Here is an 18,735-nt window from a genome sequence, read left to right on the forward strand (position 1 = left end):
AGAGACTTTTAAAATGACCATTCTCAATACTACAGCAATTCTTCCATGATTTGCACATAAATGAATTAAAGTGAAGAAAAAGCAGTAGAGAAGACTAAAACCAGATTGTAGCACCCTGTAAAGAGCAAAAATCTCCAGTGTACAAACAACTGATAGGAAAGAAGAAAAAATCAGAACTATAAAAAAATTACATAAGCTCAGAAAATTACTCATTTTTAATTGTATCAACAAAGATAATTCATAATTTTGATCCTGCAAGCATCATAATTACTGATAATTGGGCCTCTCAGCTTTTAAGTGCCTTCTCAAACATGAGCTCTGCATATGGTTGTGCAGAAATCAAAATCTTAAAGAGAGATGAGTAAAGTCAAGTTTGTAATATTAGCCTTATATTCTCAATATAGATGCTGATTGGTGCTCTGAAAGGTTGTGGTTAGAAATCTTGTTGGTATGATGCATCAGTGATGTCACTGCATTGATGGAGACTACAGAATAATACGTAATGGTGCAATGTGGTGATGGTAAGCTTTGTTACTCAATGTTGTCAGGCACTTTAAGAAAATTAAAAACATTCAGGATAGTGCCAAAGAAGATCAGTTTTTCAAGACTCTAAAATCATATTCAATTATGTGTGTATGTAATTATAAACATGTGCATCATGGCTGACTTTGAGAAGAATTGCAGTGCCTTGCAAGTGCACTATCTGAATAGAGGTAAGGAGAACTATAGTCTAAGGACTTCAAAAGTCTAGATGGAGAAGACAAAAGCAATGACACTTGTTTTCTCTATAGAACAAACAGACAAAGAGGTGAATGACAACAAAGATGTTCAGAGAAACTTGAAAAATAAGCTAGAGTGTAGGGTAAGTTGTATTAAATGATTAAAATTAATATGTAACTGTATAGGTAAACCAAATCATTTGAATCTTATAATCTTTTTTTTTTGGTAGCTAGGGATAATATTATAAATGAAATAATCACTAAAATTCTAAATATAATGTTTTCTAGTAAGTACATTTTACCTTTTTTTTTTTTTTTTTTAACAGAGACAGAGTCTCACTCTATTGCCTAGGCTGGACTGCAAGTGGGGCCATTATATCTCACTGAAGCCTCAACCTCCTGGGCTCAAATGACCCTCTCGTCTCAGCCTCCCGAGTAGCTGGGACTACAGGTGCACACGACCACATCCAGGTAATTATTTTACTTTTTGAATCATTATATGTAGCAACCAATCTGGGAATTATTTATTCATAAAAGATAACATTTTCCTGCTAACTCCAACCTCAGAAAAACTGTATTATGCCTGACTCAAATATGTCATTATTTTTATGAGAAAAAGAGTCATATTGAAGTAATTATGTCTATACATAATAATTATCATTATTTGAGATAATTTGCATTGGGGAGAAAAGCAGGCAATCAGAAATTACATATTCAAGGCTGGGCACAGTGGCTCACGCCTGTAATCCCAGCACTTTGGGAGGCAGAGGCGAGCGAATCACCTGAGGTCAGAGTTCAAGACCAGCCTGACCAACAAGGAGAAACCCCATCTCTATTAAAAAAAAAAAAAACAAAAAAAAAAACACAAAAATAGCCGGGCATGGTGGCACATGCCTGTAATTCCAGTTACTCGGGAGGCTGAGGCAGAATTGCCTGAACCCTGGAGGTGGAGGTTGTAGTGAGCCGAGATTGCGCCACTGCACTCCAGCCTGGGCGACAAGAGCGAGACTCGGTCTCAAAAAAAAAAAAAAAAAGAAACAAAGAAATTACATATTCAGGTTCTAGCAAATGCAGTCTAATAAACACTAAATAAATCATAATACAAGTTACAGTTAAACCTAATTGTTTTACTATATAGAATGTACCTTTTTTGTACCTATATTTTATCTTCCTTTGCTTCTCTGGCCTCTATTGGGAGGCAGCATGGTAGTGAACACCCTAGGGGATCTTTCTGGTTTTAGCTAAACCTGAGTTTTAATTTTGGTTCATACTACCTTTTAACTTTGGGTAGTTTGCTGAGCTTCTTTGTTTTTTGTTTTCACTCATCTGTCATATGAAGCTAGTAATAATTCTGCCATGGTTTTGGTTTTAATATTGAAAGGCATTACATAAGCGAAATGAGTAACACATAAATATTAGTTCCCTTTCCACTATGCATCCAATCTCCCTATTAAGCCTAAAAATAATAATTTTTATTTTGTTTTATTAAAAGTCTTCAACATTCCACATACGAAAGGGATTTTTTAAAGCTGTTTTAGATAAAAAATGTTTTAACTAACTGACCAAGAGTATCTCTTCATATTTACGTCATCTACATAAAAACTTACATTTCTCTCATATATCTCTTAGTCTTCTTTTGTATATTCTTGATTGTCATGTTGTACAGCCAGAAAGGAATGAGTATAAATTATCTAGATTTTTTAAAGTGCACGTTTAAACATAACAAATCTAATTATTTTACTTATTTCTTAGTAGTAGGCTGAGGCCAATGAGTCCATGAGCTAAAGTGTTGAAACTTGGTACCAAAAAAGTGATTATTTATGAGTCATGTAGAGTTATACTGAGAAAACATCATGTCTTCCAATGTGAAATACACTACAGGTGTGCTAGGCGAATGCAAAAAGGATCAGGAAAGGGGGTGAGGATAGGTCAGGAAAAGTGCAAACCCAATGTTCTATTCATAAATCAGTGATGGCATATTTAAGGTTAAGTAGTGAAAAATATGGGGGGCTCAGTTGACATGAATGAAAAAATAGTTAAAGTAGCCATGAATTATTTGGATACCTTGATTTAATGACACCCTTTCTTCTGTACAATTTCATAATGGGGGAGTAGAGATTAGTGGTGATTGTAGTGGTATACACTGACTTTGCTTCATGATATCTCAAATGTTTAAAACCTATTATTCCCTAGAGAAAGAAATATGTTCATACTAATTGTTGTAGAGGCAGAAGCCAAATATATCTCCTCCTCCATTTATGTGACTATATAATAATGAAAATCCTAGGTTGATACAATTTTCTCAATCTTGGAAAGATTCTGCTAAAGCAGCAAATCTTCTAACAAGTTCAAGAGGGTGGGGAGAGTGAACAAGTAGAATAATTTATATTACCCTGGAACAATTCTGAATCCTGTAGGTATTTATGTCACTGTTTCAAGTGTGTTCTGGTTTAACTGCCAATATTGATGCATAGCAGTTAACGTGTGCATATTTGTAACTCTGTGCACTGCTACTGCCAGGTGTGACTGTACAAATCATGTGCTTTGAATGTGCAAGTTTTACTTTCTTTTCTAACAATTTAATACAATCAGTGTTAGAAATAAATAACGAATGAAGACAACCAAAGAGCAGCCAGACAAATGCGAATGGGTTTTGACGTGACGAGAAACTCATCAGTAAGTAAATAAACCTCCTCCCTGGAGAAGGCCACTGAAATGCACCCAGGAGGATGTCTCTACTAGAAGGTAATAAAAAATATATATAATATAGTCTTTGACCTAAAACCTCATGATTATTACTTTGCCATTTATTTCCCCCGGTATCTGATATTCATATTAGTTTAATATGCCTTTTCAGAGAATTCAAGACACTTTTTGGAAAGTAGAATTTTTTTTTGGAAATTTATGATTGGAGAGGTACTACACAATTTAGAGGTTAGATTTCTTGACAAATCCGAGTTGAATAAAAAAGAACTAAAAATATAAACATAGCTAATTCAAGAATCAAGATCGAGTGAAACTAAATTAAAAACAGCCGTAAAGTCCCACATTTTTCCTAATTTATTTACCTATGATATTGGCACATCTTTACTTAACATTTTGAAAAATACAAATATCTCTTCATATGCAAAAGAGCAAATGTTAAATGAAAAACTGAATTTTATATAGCTTCCTAAATATGAGCCACATGCTTAAGCAGTGAATTAACTTTATGAATCAAATATTTAATGTTAACTATTACAAAAGCCTGGTATCCAGGTGCAATCTCACCAGAAAAAATAGCACCTGCCTTTATTACAATAAAAAAAATGGCTAATTCCCTTTGACATCTTAACAGTGACACTACTTTAATAGTCAAGCACTAAATATTTTTTCAATTAATCATAATGTCAAACTTCAGATTTATAGATGTAAATATTATATTTATAACTTCAGTCATAATGTACAATTTCTTTCTTGTTTAAAAGTACTTTCCCACTCAAAATGGTATTTATAGTTTAAAAAGAATATGCCTCTGTATTCAGGAGTGATTCAAATTCCCAGATGTTTTCACATAGTTATGAAAATGGGAAAGTGCTGAATTAACCTGGGCTGCAATATTTCAAAAGTTTTTTGCTATCAGGTTATAAACTATACCTGCAATTGCAAGTCACACAGTGCCTCTATTTCTAGGCTTTTTAAGTTTCCTGGCTTAGTTATGTGCAAAGGCAGCAGGAAGTCTCATCAGTAGAGGGCAGAATTTTCAAGTGCTGCCATTCTTATCCTAGGAGGCATTTCCAGTGGTTGAGCACAAGGCCTGTTTGTGGTTTGCTTTTGCTCTTGCATTTTGTGGAAGGGAGGGAGCTGAGAGAGCTTAAAGGGTTCATTAAAACCACCTGTCACTCTCTTAGTTGTATTCAGATGGAGTATTCATAACAGTAACCTCCAATTACCACTATGTGTTGGGAAAAATTAGAATTCGGTCTACTTACAATCCTGCCAACTAGGACTTTGATATTTCAGCATAACAGTGAATCTGGATTGATGCCTGATTAAAATAAAATCCCTGATTATTACTTTCTGGATTAAGAACTAAAATCCTTGTGAAATCAATGGATGTGGCTCATTGTTAAGAGTCATGCAGACTTTTACATATTAGGTAAGAATTCTAAAAATTATTTGAGGGTTCTATTCTCTAGCACCAGGTACTAATGCCCCCTACTCAAAAAAAATCATGTGCATGGATTAGTCAAGTCTAACAGTGCTCAGATTTAATGGTTTAACATTGATTTTCTTTTCTTTGTCAAACTTATATATGCAAATATTTTTATAGTAGTCAGATGTATTTTTGAATAAGGATCACCCTCATTTTTACCCATGTGCTTATCTTTAAAACCAACATTGTAAAGTAGCACGCAGACATATGTTTCTTTTATCTTCATGGATTATTTTTACCTTAAAAATAAATTATCATGATTTTTTTTGAATTTGGGTTTTATTCTCCAGATACTCTGTGTACATGTGGGTAAGCATGTGGGAGTATGTATGTTTGTGTGTAAGAAAGAGGAGATAATTAATTGTCTCTCAACTCTATCTCATACTTTAATATCAAATAAAAAATGAAATGTATAAAGGGTCACTTTGTAGGATTAGGCATCTTCCTTCTACCTACTTAAACCAGGAGTTTGGGATTCAGAATTCTCCATATAACCGAGACTGAAAGTCACTGGAAGACTTTAAAATTAGTATTGTAACCACCACACCCAGAGTCAGGTATGGAAATAAACCTATAGCATGGATTCTTTTTATGCATAATCTCAAAATTTAACTACCCAAAAACTAATTTAGAATTTGCCATTGAGGAAAATATCATCTCCATCCTTAATTGTGACTCCTCATTTCAGCGAAAACCTTTTCTAACACTTTAAAAAAACAAAATGAAAAACAAACTCCTAGGGAAAGTCATAAACACTGAAATCAGAGATGTGATTCTTGTTAGATATTAGTTTCTCTTTCTGAGGTTACACTCTGTGCGTTTGAAACTTTGACATTAACATCTTCCGAATGTTTAGATTTGCTCAAGGGTTCAGATTCTCTGGTCTTCTGCCTTGCATTTTCCTCCTTCCTTTCCTTTGCAAGCAATCTATAGTTGATAGCATTGCCAATGAGCAGCCACACGCTTGCTGCTACCACAATAGCCCCACAGGACATGTACATGTATTTATATTCTCCAGTTACATCCACCAATTTACCTGGAAGACAAAGAACATCTTTTAAGTAGGCATAATAAAACAGTCATATAAAAATTCAAATAAATTATTCTTCAAAGTATATTCCTCTTATTTAAATTAATGTCAAATAAATAAGACTTTAAAAAAATCTAGATTATGACTTCTATATATGCTTAGTAAAGGTATGCAGAGACACAGTATTATATTACTAATACATTAAATTTACTAAAAATTATTTCTCCCAGTAAAATATACAAACGAGACAAACTAGGCATTTTTGTGTGTGTGTATACATTAATACATACATGAGTGAGGTATATTTTTATATCTATACATGTAAATATAGATATCTGTATTTACAGCACACGTTAGGATTGCTTCACCTTTTCCATGCTTCCTCCATGCTTCCTTTTCTCTTCAATAGATAAAAATTACTTTCTTTCTTTAGGAGAAACCCAAAGGCTTTTACATGGTTCCTAACAGTGTCTAATACTTACTAAGTGCTTTCTCTATGCCCCATACTAGCCTAATAATTTTATCTGTAATATCTCACTTGATCCTTACAAGGAGTACTGTGAAGTAATTGGGGCATGGTTATGTAGCTAGTTAGTGGTAGAATCTAGACTCTTAACTGAGGTCTGTCTGTACTCATTCTTAACTACTCTGCAGAATGGCTTCACCTAACCTGTTGTTTAAGTGCCATGTCACTATTTAAGTGCCATGTCACTATTTGAGCTAATCCTAGTTTTTTACTTTATTTGAGTCTAAATTATTAAGGGCAAACTAATCAGTAAAAAAACTATTTGTTCCATTTGATTATTGAGACCATTTAAAATCTAGTCTGGTGCCATTTAATCTGAAGATTTACTGACTTAAAATTTTGTCAGCTTATATTTAGTTTTGTCTCTTGCTTATGCAGGCATCTAATTCTTAGTAATTATTAACAGCAAAATTTAGTGTATACAAATCTATATAAATTAGCATATGCATTCCAAGTGATTCTGATATACAACTTTCAAGCCAGTCTGTTTAGTCAGAATCCATAGCATTCTCCCTAGAATCTAGTCAGTGGCTCAACATTAAATCTGGCTACTTGCAATATATTACCTAAACAAAATTTTCTGTTTTAATCAGGTAGATGGTAGAATGGGTTTATTTAAGTAAGCATGACATAGTCAGAAACATAACAAAAATTGCATCAAATATTTCTATTTCTACGATGATTGTTATACTTCTAAATATAAAAGCATTAGGTCCATGGCCCATCAGAGTTAATACCGCTTTGGGCTGCCACATCAGCATACTTTCTAAATGTTTTAAGAATTTTTTAGCATCATCAAGAAACCAGATATGCTTTCCAGAACTGAAGCTTCAATTCTTTCTGAGAGGAGCAGTGAAAGTTCAGTCTGAAAAAAACAAATACGAAATAGAAACCACACACTCCCTACTTTTCATTGCTGTGCTGCAACTATGTAAGACGTAACAGCAATAATATTCAATCATTCAAAAATATTAACTCAGTGCCTACTATGGGCCAGCAGTTCTAGCAATAATCAAATACTATAGAGGAGAAGCCAATATAAAAGCCAAGAAATATTAGGGGTAGCAGATGGCAGACATGGAATGAAAAAATGGATACATAAGGGCTACAGTCTGAGAGTTTCACAATAGGTCTAAAATCAGTTACTGCCATCTGCTACCAGTGGCACATGGTGTGGCAATGTTAACACAATAAGCATTCAAAAATATCGAAACTGTTTTTCAAAAATATTAATGCACATTATCTGCTCAGGTGGGAGTGGCCAAATAAGATGCCTTTATTTTAATTCTTAGAGTCTATCCCCACTATGTATTTGGACTTGATTCTTTTTTCATCCCCTCATGCATGGTAACTTCTCTGTTGACACTAAGAATTGTGTGGATAAGACTAGGCTCTAAAACTCATTTGATCAAACTAATTCTGTATGAAAAGAAGGACCAATTGTGCTTATCTTATGTAACAAAATCAACTGCCTGATAAATAACAAGACCTACTGGCTTTCACCCTTTTTTGACAATTGTTTCGATGTCATGGTATATTTATATTGAGAGATATACCACCTAAAACACCTATGCTAGATACCAAAGGATAGCCCTGGCGGACAGAGAAAGACAACAACCACACCACCTAGGTCTTAGAGCCAACTTTGATACCTTCCTAACCAAGTGAAAAAAAATGAAGAGACAAAAGGTCAATGATGCCATTAAAATTAACAAACATGAATTTTCACACTTTCAGAATGGTTCCTTGATGTCATGTAGAAAACAGTTTAAAAACTGACTAAACAATGGAAAAATTTACATTTAACCTGGCAATGACTCTGACCATGAGAGAGCAGGCCAAGAGTCTAAGTGAATACCTAAGTCCAGTATTAACCAAAACAATACACAGTGGTTGCTGGCAAAGGCTGGTGCACAGATAGAATGTAATATTTATAACATTTAAAGTCTAAGACTAAACAAAATTTTAACTTCAAAATGCTCTTATACATCTCTTTAAACCATAGGTTCAGAAGGCATAATTTACTTCTAAAAGCATTCACCACTGTAATTCAGAAGGAAACTATAAAATAACCACAAGCGATTCCAACAAAAATCTAATGCTTCTGTGATGTATATTTTATCTATTTCTCTCTCTCTCTTTTAAATATCAGACCAGCTTCTCAATTTGTGAGGGTATTCTTTGGTCATGCTCTAAACATGTACTGCATCTTTTTACTGAATAATTTAGCATAGACAATTTTAATGGCATCTTTGAAAATATTTCAGATCTTAAAATCTGAAGGTAATCTTTCCAATTTATAAACATGGAACATGAGTGGCCCTCAAAAAAACTGTGAATAAATTTTCGGTCACCCCTGTCTTTCTCTATATGGAATAGATATACATGAATATATTCCTATCAGTGATTATTATAAATGTATTTTTCTCAGCATGTAACAAATTTCAAATTAATATATCCAATGTACTCAACTAAAAAATAGATTCTGACCTTTTGAGAGAATATTTTACATTTTTGGCTCATTTCAATATAAACAGATGAGAGATCGGTTCACCAATGATAAAGATAAAGTAGCATTTTTTTCTGATATATTTTTAAGAGACCAAAACAACTGAAGTAGATAAAAATCCTGAAGATTATGCTACTAATTATCAGTCTAACATAAGTTCTTAAGTTCACAGGTCCAGGTTCTGAAACAAATTTAGGTCTAAAATTGACTAATTATGAAATTTTAAAGTTTATAAGAAAACCTAAAATTAACCTGCCCATATTCCTTCAGGCTATTAGTATTATTATAAAACACATTTAAAAATCTGTATATAAAGTCTCAGTTAATGGATATTAATTTTATGCTTTATATTTTCCTTGATGAAAAATGTTCTTACCAGCAAGAGGAGGGCCAAGAAGAACTGGGCCACACTCCACAATTGTGACAAGTCCGACGGCACTGGAAAATCTTGGTGCACCCACGAGGTCCATGAGAGTTTCAAAGAGAACACTGCTAACACTCCCAAATCCAAGGCCAAAAAATACAGCATATAATACCAGGCTTGTGTAGTCCTGTGCCAGTGGGCACAAGAGATGACACACTCCATTGAACATGATTGCAAAACTGAAGAAGTACTGAATTCGAGGTCGAATATATTTGGAGTTTGCAATTAATCCTACAGAAGGCCTAGCAAACATATCAACGAAAGCCATAATAGATAGCAGAAAAGCTGCCGAGTACTCATCAATTCCCTGGTCTTTAGCATATGGAGCCAAGAATATAATGGGGGCAAAAAAACCTAGGAACATAATGACATTTCCAGACAAATATATCAGAAATCCTCTATGCTTAAAAAGGGAGAAATCTAAATACTTATTAACTTTTTCCCAAGTTGATTTCTTCGTTTTGATTTTCTTTGGGCTTGAATCATCTTCTGTTTTGCCAGTCTTATTTTTAGACTTAGAAGTGGTTTGATTGGGTCCAAGGGGTCTCATGAGGGAACCAGCCACACAGGCATTCAAAAGTAGACTTCCCAAAATCAGGAAGCTTCCTTTCCAGCCAAAAGTATTAAAAAGGTACTGATTGAAAGGAGCCAATGAACTTAAGAAAACAGGACTTCCTGCCATGGCCAATCCATTTGCCATGGGTCGCTTCCTATAGAAGTATTTGCCAATTATGGTTAAGGCGGGTTGCAGGTTGAAGGCTAAACCTAAACCTAAAAAGAATAAAACAAAAGTGGGGGAAAACACAAACACATTATGGCATTCACAGAAGAAATTACTCCTCAAAATGTACATTCAAGTGGGAAAGGCAGAATTAATGCAATATCAGATAGTACATTTTGATTATTATAAATGTAATTGCACAAAAACAAAAAGGTTTTCATAACTGAATACTTGAAATGACAGTTTTGAGTTTAATTCCTTTAATTTTAAAGCACAAAAATAAAACTAAGAATTTCTACTGATATATCAACAGTCATACAATAGGTTGAAACTAGGACAAAATTATTAGTTCTCAATTAAAATCATTTAATTCCTCAGATCCTTTCCTCTTGACATATACTTATATACACATATATAGAATAGATTTCTTCCTTGTGAGCAAGAGGGAAATATAAAAATGAATACTTTCGGCATTGAAGAATTATAAACAGACTAAAAAGGTCATAATCTGTAACAATCTTATGTCTCCCCACAAACATTTGTTTCAATACTATGCAAATAAAAAATTCATGCTGTATATCCCTCACATTCCACATTTAATGTATATAGATAGATGCACATGTGTGCTAAGTAAAAAGGAATTTTTTGCTTGAAACATAGTTTTAATTCAGGGATTAACACTGATTGTTTATATGAGCCAAAGTCCCACTGTCTAGGGAGCTCCTTGGCAGTGTTGAGTATCACCTTTGGAAAATACATTACCTCTTGTAGCTCACTAAGGCACTACTGAGCGATTGTAATAAATAAGATCCTTTAAAAAGTACATTGATTTAGGCTGGGAGTGGTGGTTCATGCCTGTAATCCCAGCACTTTGGGAGGCCGGGGCGGACGGATCATAAGGTCAGGAGATTGAGACCATCCTGGCCAACATGGTGAAACCCCGTCTCTACTAAAATTACAAAAATTAGCCGGGTGTGGTGGCACATGCCTGTAATCCCAGCTACATGGGAGGCTGAGGCAAGAGAATCGCTTGGACTGAGGAGGGGCAGAGGTTGCAGTGAGCCGAGATCATGCCACTGCACTCCAGCCTGGCAACAGAGCGAGACTCTGTCTCAAAAAAAAAAAAGTACACTGGTTTATATAAAATTTGACTTACATAAACTATCTCTTGTTTTCCCTTAAACTAGGAATTACTCTATATTTATTTTAGGGGCTAGAGAGGTAAGAGTTCTTCTATATTAACTAATTTACCTAGATTGAAACAGTTCTGCAAAGTGGTTAAGTATTCCAGTCGTGAAATACACAGGTCTGTGTACAAATACTCCAACCCTTTAATACAGACATTTTCTACAAGTAAGAGGACCCCTAAAAGCTGACAAGAAGGAACAAGAACATGCTTTGGAGAGTAACAGGACAGCATGTTCTCTAAAGCTATACCTCAGCCATACCTGTGAGATATGCAGAATGAGTGTAATTAAATCCAATTTATAAATAACAAAACTGATCAGCCTATGGTCAAGTAGCTTGTAAGTAGAAGAACCCAAACTAAAATCCAGGTATTATGTTTCAGAGCTTAAGTAAGTTTTTTTTTTTTTTTTTTTTTATCTTATTTTCCCCATTCTGTCACCTGGAACTTTTGCCTTCAAATCTTAATCCATATTTTCATTTGGAAATAGTTGCCATCTCTTTCTCATTCTGGCATGGTAAAATAAACACAGGCTTGAAATCAGTAGAACTGATCTCCTCCAAATAAGTACCTACTTTATATTACTGGGCAAAACACTTAGAATTCCTGAGCTTGACTTCACCTAACAACACAAAAAGATTTTGCCAAAATAAAGTAAGTTCTAGAACTGTAAGATATTATATAAATGGTATTGTGATTATTTGCAAACATTTATTTATGATCATCAAAATTCTGGGTACTCTGTATTCATTTTTTACATTTTTCTAATAACTCCTTTAAAAAGAGCTATTATTTATCCAATTTTATAGACAAAGTATAAGGAGGTTAACGTACCCATGATCACACAGATAATATGTGTCGAGTTTAAATGCTAGATCTGTCTACTTTTGGAAACCCAAGTATTTGCTGATAATGATTTAAAGTTAATCCCTCATAGATGGACTTGATAATTGACTTTGGGGGCATCAAAGTATTTAAGAGCCAAAAGAATACAATTATAAGTTGAAACACCAATAATGCCATTGATATCTGTAGTGCAGGAAATAACAAGATCATCTTTTCCCTACTTGTAGGCCCATCCCGACTTCTACAGTCAAATGCAGTAGTCAATTTCTCTACACAAAAGAAAAGGCACTCTCTTCACTATGACAATGCTTAGATATAAGACAGTTTTCATTTACAATGTTAAATGCATTTTGTTATATCAAAAAAGGGGAGAGATGTGGATAGATTGTAAAGAGAAAGATTTTAATATCACTATTACTGTAAGCTTCAATAGATTTTTTTCATCAAATGATACATGAGTGTAAGATTACATGAGTGTAAGATTACATGAGTGTAAATATGTTTGCCTTTTTATCCGGGCAGAAAGAAAAGATTCAGTCTCTTTATATATTGAAGTCTAATTTTTCCTAATATGTTGAATATAAATTTGTAATGCAATTTTTTATTTAGACTAAGTAGTGCTTTCCAGGTGTACATATTGTGGTCATTTTGAGTCAATAGATATGTGCATGAGAAACAACTATAATCAAGTGACAGTAGGTCATTTTTAATATTTGTGTTAGAAGAAAGTGTGGCTCACCAAGCTTTTAAACAGGATCATTTCAGTAAGAAAAAGAAGGAACAGGGTTAATGAGCTCTACCACTAATCAGAACAAGTAACAATAATTTTATTGTTGAAGCTAAATCAGTGCATCCAGAAAATATCTCTCTGGCATCGTTTTAGCATATTATGAGTGGAAAGTCAGATACTGCAAATGGAGATAAGTCATGAAAATAAGTTTTATAATAATGAAGGTATTTATTTACATCAGAAAGTCTGTGTCCAACAACACCATCTCCATTAGCTGAAGAGTAAAAAGCAAAAAAGGAAAAAAAGCAAACTAAAGCTGTTTTCTTTTTAAATTTATATGACAACATGTAACTTGTCTGATAACTTTTTTATTTTTTAAAAAATGAAATGTTTGCCCATTATATAGCTTGAATTTCAATGTACTAGATGAAAATACTTTAAAACTGCATTGTTTATAAAAAATAAATTCAAAGAAAAAAAGAATTTTCTGTTGTTCATTCTTCTCATAGAGCTTTGAAAGTAACAGAAGAGTTAAGAATAAGCTGAAGACTAAACGACTTACCTGTAATGAATCCCATAGTGAGGTACAGCTGTACCACGCTGCTACTAAAGGAGGCCAACACCATTCCAAGACAGCATAATAAGCCTCCTGCTATCACCACTGGCCGGCTGCCATATTTATTCACCAAAACACTACTTACAGGACCTAGAGCAGAGAGGAGATAGATAAAGAAATACTCAGTTGCTATTGTCATTTATTTGTTTATCTTTAACATCCAATCATTTGGAAAGGCGAGAAAGCACATTTTAATGGTCAGAGGAGCAATAGTAGTTCACATGAAATATAATGAGAACTTTTCAATACTTCACAAATGATCAGTTTGACAGGTTATTTTCAGTCATATGTATAAAAGCACATGAAATAAATTAGAAGTGTTGAACATATTTTGTTGTAACCATAATCATTCAAATCTTGATGGAAAAGTTTTTCAATAGAACATAGATAAAATATCCAAAACATTTTAACAGATGCAGGTAAATTTATGTAACAAAAAAATCTAGGAATTACATAAATGACTTATCATCTGTTAAAATTTTATTTTCTAGAATAATATGTGTGTATACACACATATGCCATTAATTAGAGCTGAAATTGTTTTTTAAAATTATCTTCAACAGTGATTTTTCTTTAATACTATAATTTGTTGATTCTAAGACACCTATTGTTTTCACATCCTATCATATTAGCAGTAAGGATGTCTTACACCTGGTGACTTTTTCCAATCTAGGTTCATCAAGAGGCAGTCATAGGTAGTAATGTTGTTACCATGGACTATGCATGTCTGAATTTGGTTATTATTTCCTGTGGCTTGATTGGACAATGCTTAATCACATTTCAGTAGAACCTTTTAAGGAGCATTTGAAAAATGAATATAAATATAAATCCTGATTTTTGACTGAAAAATCTTCTGTTGACACGTTCTAATAAGTTAGAGTAAATAGCAACATCAAAACTTAAAGATTGGGTGTAGCTCTTTAGATGAAATTACCTGAAAAATAGTGGATCTCTCTGTTAAAATATATTGCATACTGACAAAGAGAATAAGCTTAGGTGTGAGATGTGAATGTTGAAAACTCAGACTCCAAAGTAATTTAGAAGAGTCTGGTAGTGAAAGGGAAGAAGGTTTAGGAATGCCTTACCAATTTTTTAAATGTATATTTTCCAATGTATGTCTGTGTGTGTATATACATAAAATATTCACGTGTTTAAAATTATTAAAATAATCTGCATTTAAGTCTAAAAAAGTTCTTTTCGTAGTTATAAAAATTCTAAATGTTAAGAAACTATGTTTTACTTCAGTGACAGCATTATTTTCTTTCTTAGTGTACTATAAAATAACCGTGCAACTTAACAATTGAGACTATCTTAGACTCGATTAAATTCCATAGTATTTTATGGGACTTGTCAACGTATAAATGGCTTGCTTTCACATTTCATTCTTAAATTAAAATTGTATTTCATCTGAAAATAGGGACACTATTTGGAGGAAATAAATACTAGGTTAGATCAGAATTTTCAATCCAATATTTGGCCTAAAAAACATAATTTTTTAGCTAATACTACAGTATTAAGAATTTCCAAGTGTATTGTATTTGAGAATTTTTACATGGATAATATATAAAACATATTGAGATTCATGTATCAATGCACTCATATCCTTTTATACAAGTATAATTATTTTTATTCTGCAAACAATTTTAAAATTAAACTTCAGTGCCTAATACTATTACTCCACAATATCTTTTGAAAGAATATTAGTAATAACAAACAATTTCCGAAAGAGATAACTTAAACACAGAATACAAAAGTTTGCATTTATAATAGCAAGCAACATAAAACTTTAAAAAGGCCACATGAAAGAAAGCTCTATAAAAACAACAGGGTTTGGAGGGAAGAACTAAAAGAATATTGTACAAGTTGTATGAAAAGAATATAATTGTGTCCCTAACATGGTACAGTTCACCTGAAGAGCTGAAGAAAATAAATTATACATGTAGAGAATATATATAACACATATTATATAAGACATACCTCAGAGACACTGCAGGTGAGGTTCCAGAGAACCTTGATAAAGCGAATACTGCAATAAAGTCAGTCACAAATTTTTTGGTTTCTCAGTGCATATAAAAGTTATGTTTACACTTTACACACTATATTAAGTGTGCATAGAATTATATCTAAAAAGTGTGCATAACTTAATTAAAAGTATTTTATTGCTAAAAAATGTTAATGATCATCTGAGCCTTCAGTGACTTTCAGTCTTTGCTGGTGGAGGGTCCTGTCTTGATGTTGATGGCTGCTGATTGATCGGGGTGGCAGTTGCTAAAGGCTGGGGTAGCTGTGGCAATCTTTTTGTTGTTGTTGTTAAGACAGAGTCTTGCTCTGTCACCCAGGCTGGAGTGCAGTGGATCAATCATAGCTCACTGAAGCCTTGACCCCCTAGACTCGAGATCCTCCCAACTAAGTCTCCCTAGTAGCTGGGACCACAGGTGTGTGCCACCATGCCTGGCTATTCTTTTTAATTTTTTTCATAGAGATGGGGCCTTGCTATGTTGCCAGGCTGGTCTTGAATTCCTGGGCTCAAGTGATACTACCACCTCTGCCTCCTTAAATGCCGGGATTATAAGTGTGAGCCATTGCACCTGGCTGGCAATTGCTTAAAATAAGACACATAACTTGGCTGCATCAGTTGAATCTTCCATGCAAGATTTCTTTGTAGCATGCGATGTCATTTGACAGCATTTTACCCACAGTAGAACTTCTTTCAAAACTGGAGTCAATTCTCTCAAACCTTTGCACTGCTTTATCAACTAAGTTTATGTACTATTCTAAACCTTTTGTAGTTATAGCAACAATATATACAGCATGTTCATCAGGAGTAAATTATATTTCAAGAAACCACTTTCTTGGCTCATCCATAAGAAGCAACTCTTCCTTGATTCAAGTTTTATAAGATAGCAGCAATCTAGTCACACCTTCAGGCTCCACTTCTAATTCTAGTTCTCTTTATATTTCTACCACATCTGCAGTTACTTACTTCACTGAAGTCCTGAACCTCTTAAAGTCACCCATGAGGATTGAAATCAACTTCTTCCAAACTCCTGTTAATGTTGGTATTTTGACCTCCTCCCATAATAGTGAAGGATCGTAATGTTATCTAGAATGGCAAATCCTTTCCAGAAGATTTTCCATCTCCTTTTCCCAGATTCATCAGAGGAATCATTATGTATGGCAGCTGTAAGCTTACAAAATGTATTTAAATTTTTTTTTATTATACTTTAAGTTCTAGGGTACATGTGCACAACGTGCAGGTTTGTTACATATGTATACATGTGCCATGTTGGTGTGCTGCACCCATTAACTCGTCATTTACATTAGGTATATCTCCTAATGCTATCCCTCCCCCCTCCCCCCACCCCACAACAGGCTCAGGTATGTGATGTTCCCCTTCCTGTGTCCAAGTGTTCTCATTGTTCAATTCCCACCTATGAGTGAGAACATGCAGTGTTTGGTTTTTTGTCCTTGCGACAGTTTGCTGAAATTGAAAGTTGAAATGACTCCTTGATCCATGAGCTGCAGAATGAATGTTATATTAGCAGGCATGAAAACAATATTAACCTCCTTGTACATCTCTATCAGAGCTCTTGGGTGACCCAGGTGCATTGTCAATAAGCAGTAATATTTTGAAAAGAACTTTTTTTCTTAGCAGCAGGTCTCAACAGCAGGCTTAAAATATTCAGCAAACTATGCTGTAAACAAATGTGCTATTATACAGACTTTGCTATTCTATTTATAAAACACAGGCAGAACAGATTTGGCATAATTATTAAGGGCCACAGAATTTGCAGAATAGTAAATGAGCTTTGCTTCAACTTAAAGTCACCAGCTTCATTGGCCCCTAACAAGAGAGTCAGCTTGTCCTTTGAAGCTTTGAAGACAAGCATTAGTTTCTGCTCTCTACCTATAAAAGTCCTAGATAGCATCTACTTCCAATAGAAGGCTATTTCATCAACACTGACAATCTGTTGTTTAGTGTAGTCACCTTCATCAATGATCTTAGCTAGATCTTCAGGATAACTTGCTGCAGTTTCTAATCAGCATTTGTTGCTTCACCTTTCACTTTTATGTTAGCAAGATGGCTTCTTTTCTTAAACCTCATGAATCAACATTTATACTAGCTTGTAGTTTATTTGCATACTAGAAGCTAGTAAATGTTGATTCATGAGGTTTAAGGAAAGAAGCCATCTCGCTAATAAACTAGAAAATCTAGAAGAAATGGATAAATTCCTCGACACACACACTCTCCTAAGACTAAACCAGGAAGAAGTTGAATCTCTGAATAGACCAATAACAGGCTCTGAAATTGAGGCAATAATTAATGCTTACCAACCAAAAAAAGTCCAGGACCAGATGGATTCACAGCTGAATTCTACCAGAGGTACAAGGAGGAGCTGGTACCATTACTTCTGAAACTATTCCAATCAATAGAAAAAGAGGGAATCCTCCCTAACTCATGTTATGAGGCCAGCATCATCCTGATACCAAAGCCTGGCAGAGACACAACAAAAAAAAGACAATTTTAGACCAATATCTTTGATGAACATTGATGCAAAAATCCTCAATAAAATACTGGCAAAACGAATCCAGCAGCACATCAAAAAGCTTATCCACCGTGATCAAGTGGGCTTCATTCCTGGGATGCAAGGCTGGTTCAACATACGAAAATCAATAAACGTAATCTAGCATATAAACAGAACCAAAGACAAAAACCACATGATTATCTCAATAGATGCAGAAAAGGCCTTTGACAAAATTCAACAACCCTTCATGCTAAAAACTCTCAACAAATTAGGTATTGATGGGACCTATCTCAAAATAATAAGAGCTATCTATGACAAACCCACAGCCAATATCATACTGAATGGACAAAACCTGGAAGCATTCCCTTTGAAAACTGGCACAAGACAGGGATGCCCTCTCTCACCACTCCTATTCAACATAGTGCTGGAAGTTCTGGCCAGGGCAATCAGGCAGGAGAAGGAAATAAAGGGTATTCAATTAGGAAAAGAGGAAGTCAAATTGTCCCTGTTTGCAGATGACATGATTGTATGTCTAGAAAACCCCATTGTCTCAGCCCAAAATCTCCTTAAGCTGATAAGCAACTTCAGCAAAGTCTCAGGATACAAAATCAATGTACAAAAATCACAAGCATTCCTGTACACCAATACAGACAGAAGCAAATCATGAGTGAACTCCCATTCACAATTGCTTCAAAGAGAATAAAATA

The 18,735-nt window shown here is 34.2% G+C and overlaps 1 protein-coding gene across 1 annotated transcript in view; it reads right to left on the reverse strand.

The window, feature by feature from the left end:
* Window positions 1-2,771: 2,771 nt before the first annotated feature.
* SLC16A7 (solute carrier family 16 member 7) overlaps window positions 2,772-18,735 on the reverse strand; it is a 177,483-nt gene continuing 161,519 nt past the window's right edge. Inside the window, exons 4-6 of the mRNA XM_012510262.2 lie at window positions 13,449-13,592; window positions 9,356-10,174; window positions 2,772-5,950 (exon numbers count right to left, since the gene is read on the reverse strand). Coding sequence (XP_012365716.2) covers window positions 5,694-5,950; window positions 9,356-10,174; window positions 13,449-13,592 — 1,220 coding nt within the window. The 3' untranslated portion in view covers window positions 2,772-5,693. The remainder of the gene's footprint in view (window positions 5,951-9,355; window positions 10,175-13,448; window positions 13,593-18,735) is intronic.

Source organism: Nomascus leucogenys, chromosome 11 (genome assembly GCF_006542625.1).
Source record: "Nomascus leucogenys isolate Asia chromosome 11, Asia_NLE_v1, whole genome shotgun sequence".
Lineage (NCBI taxonomy): Eukaryota > Metazoa > Chordata > Mammalia > Primates > Hylobatidae > Nomascus > Nomascus leucogenys.